Source organism: Piliocolobus tephrosceles, unplaced genomic scaffold, assembly GCF_002776525.5.
Source record: "Piliocolobus tephrosceles isolate RC106 unplaced genomic scaffold, ASM277652v3 unscaffolded_108, whole genome shotgun sequence".
NCBI lineage: Eukaryota > Metazoa > Chordata > Mammalia > Primates > Cercopithecidae > Piliocolobus > Piliocolobus tephrosceles.
Window position 1 is genome coordinate 135,118 of NW_022291865.1, and position 12,030 is coordinate 147,147.

A 12,030-nucleotide genomic window follows, 5' to 3' on the forward strand; every position below is an offset into this window, starting at 1 on the left:
GCAAGACCCTGTCTCAATTAAAAAAGAAAAAAAAAATAATCCCAAGTCTTTCCATTTCCTTCTGGAATCTTCCAAATGTCACTTTAAACAAAAATAACAAAAAAAATTAACCTCCAATATTCTCAACTTCCTTACAGAACATTCCTTCTCCCTTGTTGCTTTAAGTTTAACCTCTTTCCTAAAAGGTTTTCCTGATACCCTTCCCTCAATGTTCTTTATTCTCCCACACCCAATATATGAATTGAATCAAAATTCATTTATCTCCATTGCTACTATCCAATCATTGGTTTTCCACTAATGTGCAAAAAATGTCTGCTCTTTTGAGACTGATGTCACATGGCTATACAATTCTTCACTTATCCTCACTGCTGGCACTTACCATCTACTGCCAGGATCCTCTCAATCACAAAGAAGTTTAATACATAGCTAGTAGTTTACTGCTCTATTTAACACAGTATTTTTTCTAGTTGTTATTATAGATGATGTCAATGACTCATCCAATGACTAATCCTCAAAGTTCTTTTCCTCTTCAGCTCCAACTATCTTCACTCAATACTGTTCTATGTCAGTTACTACCATGGCTATAACCTGGACATTAACACCGAGAAACTTCACCTCTGAAGCCTAAAATTCTAATACTGTGTTAACCAACTTACCACAACCTCCTAACCCTCAAGTTATATATCTCTCACTCCCATTATATGTGATCTTCGAACTTGATAAAGGCCAGTCTGTTTAATTCCAAACACATCCCTCAAACACTTCTCAGCCCTCCTCATCTAGTTAGGCTTCGTGGTGTATCACTTAAACCCACTGTCAAACTGGCAGCCTCAGTATCCTTGATCCCTCATTCCTCCACTGTCATCCATCAAGAAATCCCTCTTGAATCAATGTAACCAACAGACTTCTCAGACCCTAGTCCCAAGCTATGGAACGAAAAATACAATTACAAAGACTGGTCATAATCCAAATAAAACAGAGACACAGAGACAGGGAGAGGTGGTGGGGGAGGAAGGGGGGCAGAGAGAGGGGGGGGAGGGGGAAAGAGAGGGGGGGGGGAGAGAGGTGGGGAGAGAGGGAAGAGGGGCAGGGTGGGGGAGAGAGAGAGAAAGAAAATATCACTGTAAAACTTCACTATTCTTCCCAAGTCCCTTCCACTAGAACTATCTCATTAATGACACCATCTCTTCCTTCCAAGAAAAAACTTTATCAAACTTCAACTCCTTCCCCAGACATCTATTTCTGTACAGACTTTCAGAGGTGTACACACCTTCAGAGATTCTTTACTTCAGCATGAGGGGGAAATATTACTACTGGCTTGTTTTTTTTTTTATTTATTTTTTTGAGACGGAGTTTCACTCTTGTTGCCCAGGCTGGAGTGCAATGGTGCAATCTCAGCTCACTGCAACCTCGGCCTCCCGGGTTCAAGCAATTCTCCTGCCTCAGCCTCTCCAGTAGCTGGGATTATAGCTGGGTAAGTGCCACCATGCCCAGTTAAATTTTTTTGTATTTTTAGTAGAGACAGGGTTTCTCCATGTTGGTCAGGCTGGTCTCGAACTCCTGACCTCAGTGATCTGCCCGTCTCGGCCTCCCAAAGTGCTTGGATTACAGGTGTTGAGACACCGTGCCTGGCCTGAATATTTTTATTTAACTATTTCATGGCATTTCAAACTCAGCATGGCCCAAATAACATTCAATTATCTATCTCCCAGGAACTTTATTTTCCTTGAATCTTCTACTCTTGTGTCATCTTCATCTCTATTCTCTTTCTCACTTCCAATCTGCACCAAAAATGTGTCCATTTTCTATTCTCTGATCCTTCCTGTCTTCTCTAATACAAGTAAGGTCTCATCAAGTCTCACATGAATGACTACAAGTCTACTATTTTTTCTACCTGCCTATGGCCTCTTCAGAATCTAGCGTACACACTATTGCCCAAGTGACCTTTATAAAACATAGATCTGATCATATTATTCACCAATTTAAAACCTTTCAGGCTGCTCTGCCTGTGGAGTAGCCATTCTTTATTCCTTTTCTTTCTTTCTTTCTTTTTTTTTTTCCAGAAAAATTTAACAGGTTTATTTATAATTATTATAAAGTTGAACCGCTGAAACTTGTTCACTGAAACATTTTAACTTGCATTAATGCTTTACGCCTCTGCATTTATATTAAAAATTCACACACAAATGAAAATGGAAAAACTGCCAATACCTGATTTCTGTCCCCTATTTTTCCACTCGCAATCATATACTTAGGTACCTTTTGACCCCATGGAAAAAAAATATCTAACGTTCAGAACTACCAATAATAGGAAGAAGAGAATCTTTTTTTTTTTTTTTTTTGAGAATGAAATGTTTCCCATCATAGTGGATTCTTAAGCACGTTCTCCACGTATGCGGCGTGCTAGCTGGATGTCTTTTGGCATAATTGTTACACGTTTGGCATGGATAGCACACAGGTTGGTGTCTTCAAAAAGGCCAACCAGATAGGCCTCACTTGCCTCCTGCAAAGCACCGATAGCTGCGCTCTGGAAGCGCAGATCTGTTTTAAAGTCCTGAGCAATTTCTCGCACCAGACGCTGGAAGGGAAGTTTGCGAATCAGAAGTTCAGTGGACTTCTGATAACCTCTAATTTCACGGAGCGCCACAGTACCAGGCCTGTAGCGATGAGGTTTCTTCACCCCTCCAGTAGAGGGCGCACTCTTGCGAGCGGCTTTTGTAGCCAGTTGCTTCCTGGGTGCTTTACCACCGGTCGATTTGCGGGCAGTCTGCTTTGTACGAGCCATGGTACAGAGACCTCCTTACTTACCCCCCTTCTCCTTCGGCTGGAGCTCGGCGAGCGAAAGGCGGCGCTGGCGTTAGAGAGCGACCTCTTTTTTTTTTTTTTGAGATGGAGTCTCACTCTGTTGCCCAGGCTGGGGTGCAGTGGCCGGATCTCAGCTCACTGCAAGCTCCGCCTCCCGGGTTTACGCCATTCTCCTGCCTCAGTCTCCCGAGTAGCTGGGACTACAGGCGCCTGCCACCTCGCCTGGCTAGTTTTTTTTGTATTTTTAGTAGAGATGGGGTTTCACCGTGTTAGCCAGGATGGTCTCGATCTCCTGACCTTGTAATCCGCCCTTCTCGGCCTCCCAAAGTGCTGGGATTACAGGCTTGAGCCACTGCGCCCGGCCATTCTTTCATTTTTTTTTTTTTTGAGATAGAGTTTTGCTCTGTCACCCAGGCTGGAGTGCACTGGCGCAATCTCGGCTCACTGCAACCTCTGCCTCCCGGGTTCAAGGGATTCTCCTGCCTAGAGCAGCTGGTATGACAGGCGCATGCCACCACACCCAGCTAAGTTTTGTATTTTTCTTTAGTAGAGACGGGTTTCACCATGTTGGTCAGGCTGGTCTTGAACTCCTGACCTCATGATCCGTCTGCCTTGGCCTCCCAAAGTGCTGGGATTACAGGTGTGAGCCACTGTGCCCGGCCTATTCCTTTACTTTCTTAATAAACTTGCTTTCGGCCGGGCGCGGTGGCTCAAGCCTGTAATCCCAGCACTTTGGGAGGCCGAGACGGGCGGATCACGAGGTCAGGAGATCGAGACCATCCTGGCTAACCCGGTGAAACCCCGTCTCTACTAAAAAATACAAAAAAAACTAGCCGGGCGAGGTGGCGGGCGCCTGTAGTCCCAGCTACTCCGGAGGCTGAGGCAGGAGAATGGCGTAAACCTGGGAGGCGGAGCTTGCAGTGAGCTGAGATCCGGCCACTGCACTCCAGCCCGGGAGACAGAGCCAGACTCCGTCTCAAAAAAAAAAAAAAAAAAAAAAAAAAAAAAAAACTTGCTTTCACTTTGGGGGGGAAAACACCCAACAACTTTCAATTATCCCACACTTGAATAAAGTTCATCATCTTACTATGTTAGCTCTGTAATATGACTTCGTCATAGCTCTCTTACTGTATCCATTCTCAAATCCAATGCTCCGTTAATTAAAAACTACAAACAGCTCTCAAATACACTGTGCTGTTTTCTGCTGCAAGGCCTCTACTCATGCTGCTCCTTCTACCTGGAATGCCTTTTGCCACTTTTCCAGATTCAGCTTTTCTTTCAAGCCTTTTGTGAGCCACTACCCTCACAACCCAGAAGACAAAGCCAATCCAGTCTTTTACTTTTTTAAGAGACAGGGTCCCACACAGCTGTCCAAGCTTGAGTGCAGTGGTGCAATCATAGCTCACTGTAGCCTCAAATTCCTGGGTTCAAACTGCTGGGTTGAAGTATTCCTCCCACCTCAGTCTGGAGTAGCTAGGACTACAGGCGTGCATTACCATGCCTGAATAATTTTTAATTTTATTATTTTTTTATTTTTTATTTTTATTTTTATTTTTTTGAGACGGAGCCTTGCTCCGTCGCCTGGGCTGGAGTGCAGTGGCCGGATCTCAGCTCACTACAAGCTCTGCCTCCCGAGTTTACGCCATTCTCCTGCCTCAGCCTCCAGAGTAGCTGGGACTACAGGCGCCCGCCACCTCGCCCGGCTAGTTTTTTTGTATTTTTTAGTATAGATGGGGTTTCATCATGTTAGCCAGGATGGTCTCGATCTCCTGACCTCGTGATCCGCCCGTCTCGGCCTCCCAAAGTGCTGGGATTACAGGCTTGAGCCACCGCGCCCGGCCTACATTTTTTTAATAGAGACATGGTCTCACTATGTTGCCCAGGCTAGTCTCAAACTCCTGCCCTTGAGCAATTCTCCTGTCTCAGCCTCCCAAAGAGTTCATAGGCATCAGCCACCACACCCAGCTCCCAAGGAGCTGTATACTATTAATGAGGTGGAAAACAAACATGAGATGTTGACAAAATACGCTAATAAAATCAAAAAGATCTTTTTAAAAACTATGTATTTTTTTGCTGGGCATGATGGCTCTCATCTGTAACCCCAGTACTTTGGGAGTCTGAGGTGGGCAGATCACTTGAAGGTCAGGAGTTTGACACCAGCCTGGTCAACATGGTGAAACCCCATCTCTACCAAAAATACAAAAAAATATTAGCCGGGCATGGTGGCGGACACCTACAGTCCCAGCTACTTGTAAGGCTGAGGCAGAAGTATCGCTTGAACCTGTGAGGCAGAAGTTGCAGTAAGCGGAGATCACGTGGGCAACAAAGCGAGACTTCGTCTCAAAAAAACAAAAAAACTGCATTTTTTAAAAACACCCAAATCACAGTTAACAATTTATACTTACCATTTTTATTTGCTGGTGAAAAAAAGTTGAAGACAGGTGAAAATATGGTCCCCAACAAAGTAGTCCTTGGAGGACTGCCAGAGGAAGGATTATCTTCTAATTTTCCATTTTGTTTTACATGTTGATTTGTCATTTCATAACTACCAGCTTCTAAAAAAGAAATAAGAAAAGAGTCATGACCTAGAAAACACTGACTTTCAGAAACATGTTATAAATCATTCATTACAGAAATAACTCTTTTTCCCTCAAAATACTTCACAAAAGCTAATTAATGTTAATGTTCAGGAGAGCTTATTAAAGAAACACTGAGGTAAATTACTTGTAAGTCAAATGCTCTTTATGTATCAATGTGTTTATAATGCTAACATTTACTGAGTTTTTTCAAAGTAGATTTACACCTCTAGACTGAAAGGCTTCAAATCAACACAGTGTAACATAAAATGAAGAAAATTCTTTGTAAGCAAGCAAACTAGCTCCTACCATCTAAAACACAAATAATTTTATGTTTGTTTACATTCTGGGATAGTTCTAATTCATAAAACCTTCCCTCACATCTGTTTCTATCTAATGAATGACAGCTAAATGAATAGAGGCAACATAACTCTACTGAAGCAGAAGGCTATATATAGCAGTGTTAAAAATTACTTATGGATACTGAGGCACCATCTCAGAGTGGCCAGGTAGAATAATTTTAAGTTTCCTGTAAATAAAAATGTTCCACAGACCTTTTAAAAATATAAAAGTAAAATCAGCAACTGTTCTAATTAATCATCCTCTGACTTTCCACAACTTTTGATGTCTACAACATTTATTTCCTTCTTTGCTTTGGTTCTTCTAACTTGTTTCTTTCTCTATTTTGTCCCCCTTGTCTTGTCTCAGTCTTTTTCTCCCTCCTGGTTTGTTTTTTCTAACAATAAAGATATATTATTGCACTGGGCAGAGACAAGGGGAGAAATTGCAGCTGTGTTTAAGACAGCATTAGTTAAAATAGTACTCCATACTCTAAAGCAGGGGTCCCTAACCCCATACCTGCTGGTACCAGTCCGCATCCTATTAGGAGGAGGTGCACAAGCATTAACGTCTGAGCTCTGCCTCTACTACCTTATCTGCAGATACGCTGCTGCATTAGATCCTTTTAGGAACATGAACCCTATTGTGAACTGTACATGCAAAGGATCTAGGTTGTGCGATCCTTATGAGAATCTAATGTCTGATGAGCTGAGATGAAACAGTTTATCCTGAAACTATTCCCTTCACTGTCAGTGGAAAAACGGTCTTCCACAACACGGGTCCTTGGTGCCAAGAGGTTGGGGACTGCTGCTCTGAAGTGTTATTCTGTATAGCTGTCTCTGCTTTTCCTTAATGTTCTTCTCCTTCTTTTTGACTTTGAGGAATTTCTCTGCTATACAACAAGGTATTGACAGAGTTTATCAACAGTGGCACTGTTGTCATTTCAGTCTGATAATTCTTTGTTTTGAAGAGCTGTCCTGTGTATTATAGGATGTTTAACATCTCTGACATCCACCTGCTAGACACTAGTAGCCACTCTTCCACATGTTGTGACAACCAAAAAGGTCTCTAGATATTGACAAATGTCCCTCGGAGGAAAAAAATCACCCCTAGTTGAGACCTACTGGACTAAGTGATGCAAGTCCCCTCTGAGCTTTTAAGTAGAATAATCTAGGAAGAAATTTGGTATGTATTTCAATTAAGTCACAATTATTATTGCTTTAAGAAATGAGTGGCCGGGCGCGGTGGCTCAAGCCTGTAATCCCAGCACTTTGGGAGGCCGAGACGGGCGGATCACGAGGTCAGGAGATCGAGACCATCCTGACTAACACGGTGAAACCCCGTCTCTACTAAAAATACAAAAAAAACTAGCCGGGCGAGGTGGTGGGCGCCTGTAGTCCCAGCTACTCTGGAGGCTGAGGCAGGAGAATGGCATAAACCCGGGAGGCGGAGCTTGCAGTGAGCTGAGATCTGGCCACCACACTCCAGCCCGGGGGACAGAGCAAGACTCTGTCTCAAAAAAAAAAAAAGAAATGAGTTTATTAGATGTCCAAAATATTGATCCACATATATTTTTATGCTAAATAGCACAAAGGCATATACTCTACCTTTACTTACTTTAATTCAAAGTAAGATTCAAATTAGCACATTTTAATTTCACTTCATGTTACTAATAATACAAAGATTACAAAGTTAAGGCAGAAATTACTCAAAGTAGTTTTGTTTTGAGACAGAGTCTCACTCTGTCACCCAGGCTGGAGTGCAGTGGCACCATCTCGGCTTACTGCAACCTCCGCCTCCCAGGTTCCAGCGATTCTCAACCTTCAGCCACCTGAGTAGCTGAGATTACAGGCATGCGCCACCACGCCTGGCTAATTTTTTGTGTGTAATTTTAATAGAGACAGGGTTTCGCCATGTTGGCCAAGCTGGTCTCAAATTACTGGCCTCAAATGATCCGCCGACCTCGGCCTCCCAAAATGTGAGGATTACAGGCATAAGCCACTGCACTCAGCCTCAAAGTATATTTTTAAAAATAGGTAAGAAATGTGTCAGGTGAGATCTCTGCTTACACCTAAATAAAACAGTATCTAAATATTAACAAACCTCCATTTACTTGACTTTTCCGTCTTACTCGAGATATCTGTTTGTTAGGTTTTTCTCCTGCTCTTGGTGTTGACGTGATCAAATTGTTATCTATATCACGTTCAATTCTACTCCGTTTTGAAGGATTTTCTCTCTCTTCCTTAAGATATAAGAGAAAAAAAAACACACTAAGCACAGTCATTCTGCCTTATAGGTTACAATATTAAAATGAAAAAATATGGTATAATATACTTTCCTCTGCTTTTCATATCCAGGAAAAACAAAATGCAATTACAGGTAATACCAAATAGTAGTAGAAAACACAGAAAAATTTTCACAGGGCTGTAAGAGTATGAACGCAATTACAATATACAAATATAATTATAGCATCCCCACAATTCAGATCTCTTCCCCAAGGTCCATTAAGTTTTCCATGCTATCAAAATATTGAAGTATTCAATGTGCTCTGAATCTTCAAATGCTTTCCCTCATTTTTAGAACTGTCCTAAAGAATAGAGATCATTTCTTTAAGCGACTCAGGGTAGGAGAGACAGCCCCAATGAATGTGCTGGCAAGTCACATATTGCCCAAAAATAGGGGGTGGGGATAAAGGTGGGGCCTGGCACTGCCACACCCCCACTGCCTACCTCAATTATTTAATTGCCAGAATAAATAGCACAGAGTCTACCCCTTAACAAAGCTATTTGCTGCCTTATATGGGGCAAGTCCACATGACCAGTTTATACTATTCTTACAGTATTAATGGACTAAAATAGTACACTTTCAGCCATTAGGATGATTTACGTTTCTCTATTTATATATATAGTTCTCTAATTTGTAAATTTTGTTTGTTTTTTTTTCTTTTTTGAGACAGAGTTTTTCCTCTGTTGCCCACGCTGGAGTGCAGTGGCATGATCTTGACTCACTGCAACCTCAACCTCCTGGGTTCAGGTGATTCTCCTGCCTCAGCCTCCCAAGTAGCTGGGATTACAGGCGCCTGCCACCATGCCTGGCTAATTTTTGTATTTTTAGTAGAGACGAGGTTTCACCATGTTGGCCAGGCTGGTCTTGAACTCTTAACCTCAGGTGATCCACCTGCCTAGGCCTACCTAAGCGTTAGGATTCTGTAATCCTAACAGGCGTGAACTATCGTGCCAGGCCTCATTTGTAAATTTTTTCTAGAGTCATAGTCATATACATGAGTGATTTTTTTTTTTTTCTTTTTTTTTTTGAGACAGAGTCTGACTCTGTTGCCCAGGCTGGAGTGCAGAGGCACGATCTCGCCTCACTGCAACCTCCGTCTCCCTCCCGGGTTCAAGCCATTCTTCTGCCTCAGCCTCCTGAGTAGCTGGGATTACAGGTGCGCACCACCACACCCAGCTAATTTTTGTATTTTTAGTAGAGACAGGGCTTCACCATATTGGTCAGGCTGGCCTCGAACTCCTGACCTCGTGATTCGCCTGCCTAGGCCTCCCAAAGTGCTAGGATTACAGGTATGAGTCACAGCACCTGGCCACATGAGTGACTTTCTAATAGTACTATAATACTGCCCTACATAATTCCTTGCTGTTTTAATGAGACCACCTGAAATCTTTTGGTAAGGATTAGATCTTCAAATGTATATATTATATATAATTGGTAAATATAATCAACATTCTTATCTCTACTTTTTTGTATTTAATGTTTTTACCCTACAGCAACTAATAAAATACACTAACATACATTTTCTAAAAGTTGGACATTGCTGTATTATTTCTGAAACAAAATCTCGCATTGTAAATGGTGAAAATTACAATAGCATACAATACTGCCTCAGTGATCCACAATAAAATCCTTCAAATTCTGACCATGTACTGTTCTCCTGTATTTTAAAATGAGGATCGGGAAGCCTCCTATCACAAACGTGGAATCTTCATTATCAAAAAATACAGGAGCTCTCTTTATAAAGTCTTCCAAGAACAGAAATAATACAGCAAAGTTTCAACTACATTAAGTCCTAGCCTCCCCCTGAAATTTCCTAGTACAGCTGCTATAAAATACATACATACATTCCTGAAAACCTTGTATTCTGCAACAATAAAAGAAACAAAGCTTATGGAAAAAATGGGTCCAGAAGGGGAGAGAGGTATGTTGGGGCAGATTAGTTCATGCCCCTGGAACTTTGTAACCATAACACTAACAAAATAATGATTGGAGCTGGGCTTGGTGACACACGCCTGTAATCTCAGCTACTTGGGAGACTTAGGTGGGAGTCCAGGAGTTCAAGGCTGCAGGGAGCTATGATTGTACCACTGCACGCCAGCCTGGGCAACAGGGAGAGACCCTATCTCTAAAATAACGATTGGGACCACGAGAGAAAACTTGGACATCCCTACCCAAGTAAGGCAGCTAAGAGGGCTGGAATGCTACCTCAGGGGATAATAAAGGGTACCAGAAACAATGAAGTAGAAACCAGGGCTTATGGGAGAAGTGAAGCTTAAGCTAGCAGGGCTGCTATTAAGTTGGGCACAAAAGGAAATACAAACCGCCACATGTGAAGAGTCCCTGCTAGACCAGGGTGTACCTCTCTGGAGAGGGAATGTCTGCTGCAGATTATCACTTTTAATTAAAAATAAAAATAGGCCGGGCGCTGTGGTTGAAGCCTGTAATCCCAGTACTTTGGGAGGCCGAAGTGGGCGGATCACCTGAGGTTGGGATTTAGAGACCAACCTGACCAACATAGAGAAATCCTGTCTCTACTAAAAATACAAAATGAGCCAGGCATGGTGGCTCATGCCTGTAATCCCAGTCACTCGGGAGGCTGACGCAGGAGAATCACTTGAACCCGGGAGGTGGAGGTCGTGGTGAGCCGAGATAACGCTAATGCACTTCAGTCTGGGCAACAAGAGCGAAACTCCATCTCAAAAAATAAAAATAAAAATACAGGTGAAAGGACTTGTGCCTGTGTAGCAGCTGAACTGGAGGCTTTTTACTTTCCTGATGAAGAGAATATCAATTTCAACTCTAATTATTCAGTTTGTTGTCTGGTTTAGAGGAAAATCATCTACAAACCAATACCCCCGCACCATGTTATTGATACTACACCCCTATTTACCAATAGTGAGTAAGCTAAATAATATTGTAGGGGCACCACATATTGTTGCAGAACAGACTATAATGCGGTCACTTGAGAACACATTCAAATACTTCAGGTTACATGTCTAAAATGGAAGAGGAAGCTATTAAGGTCAAGACTAAAATTCTGCAGTCACTGACAATAAAATCCTACTCTTCAGAATAATTCGTTGAAATGCCTGATGATCCAATCCTTTTCCTCCGCTACCCCCAGTAGAGACAGGGTCTTGCTATGTTGTCCAGACTGGTCTTGAACTCCCAGCGCCAAGCAATCCTCCCGCCTCAGCCTCCCAAAGTGCTGGGATTACAGGCATGAGCCATGGTGCCCAGCGTGATGATCCAGTTCTGAAAGACAATTTGTCACCCAATCCTAGTCTTTTGTAAACATTCAACTGTAAAATTTGGGTATACTTTGAACATGGTAGGATTTTTTAGAAGAAGAGGAACTAGGAAAGACAGTTTCTACAATACTATATAAGCTGTTTCACTAAATACAATAATCCTACAATGTCTTCTCTAAAATCTGCATTTTTCTTTTTTTTTTCAAGGAGGCAGGGTCTCTCTCTGTCGCCCATGCTGAAGTGGAGTAGCACAATCATGGCTCACTACAGCCTCAAACTCCTAGGCTCAAGCATTCTTCCTGCCTCAGCCTCCGAAGCAGCTAGGAATACAGACACATACCAACATGCCCTGTTAATGTTTTTATTTTTTGTAGAGACAGGGTCTCGCTATGTTAACCAGGCTGGTCTCAAACTCCTAGCCTCAAGCTATCCTTCCACCTCAGTGCAAAATTTGTATTTTTCAAAGTTGTCTCTAAGATAGGTAATGAAGGGGAAAATCGTGGGAAGGTGGTGTTCTTAAATATATGAATCTCCATGTAAATACAGGGAACTGAAGAGGCAAGAAAAACCCATAAGCAACATTTACAACAAAACCAGAAGACAAGATATCCCCCATAAACTCAAAAATGCAAGCAGATGAGGACAAACCAACAAGCACAATAACTAAATGTCCACATATACCAGTGCAAAGGAAAACAGAAGTAAGCAACAAGTGAGGCAGCACACCTGACAACAGAAGCCCCAGATACCTAACAAGTAGGTAGTCACTGGAA

At 42.3% G+C, this 12,030-nt stretch overlaps 2 protein-coding genes across 3 annotated transcripts in view; both read right to left on the bottom strand.

Moving 5' to 3' along the window:
- LOC113219835 (CTD small phosphatase-like protein 2) overlaps window positions 1-12,030 on the bottom strand; it is a 110,306-nt gene that overhangs the window by 37,923 nt on the left and 60,353 nt on the right. For both annotated transcript variants that reach the window (XM_026447832.1, XM_026447833.2), the window contains exons 3-4: window positions 7,824-7,962; window positions 5,211-5,360 (exon numbers count right to left, since the gene is read on the bottom strand). In XM_026447832.1, the coding sequence (XP_026303617.1) occupies window positions 5,211-5,360; window positions 7,824-7,962 (289 nt within the window). The remainder of the gene's footprint in view (window positions 1-5,210; window positions 5,361-7,823; window positions 7,963-12,030) is intronic.
- LOC111529482 (histone H3.3-like) lies at window positions 2,325-2,887 on the bottom strand. Its single transcript, XM_023196354.3, has one exon. It carries the CDS (start codon window positions 2,783-2,785, stop codon window positions 2,375-2,377), a length of 411 nt encoding a protein of 136 aa, XP_023052122.1. The 5' UTR covers window positions 2,786-2,887; the 3' UTR covers window positions 2,325-2,374.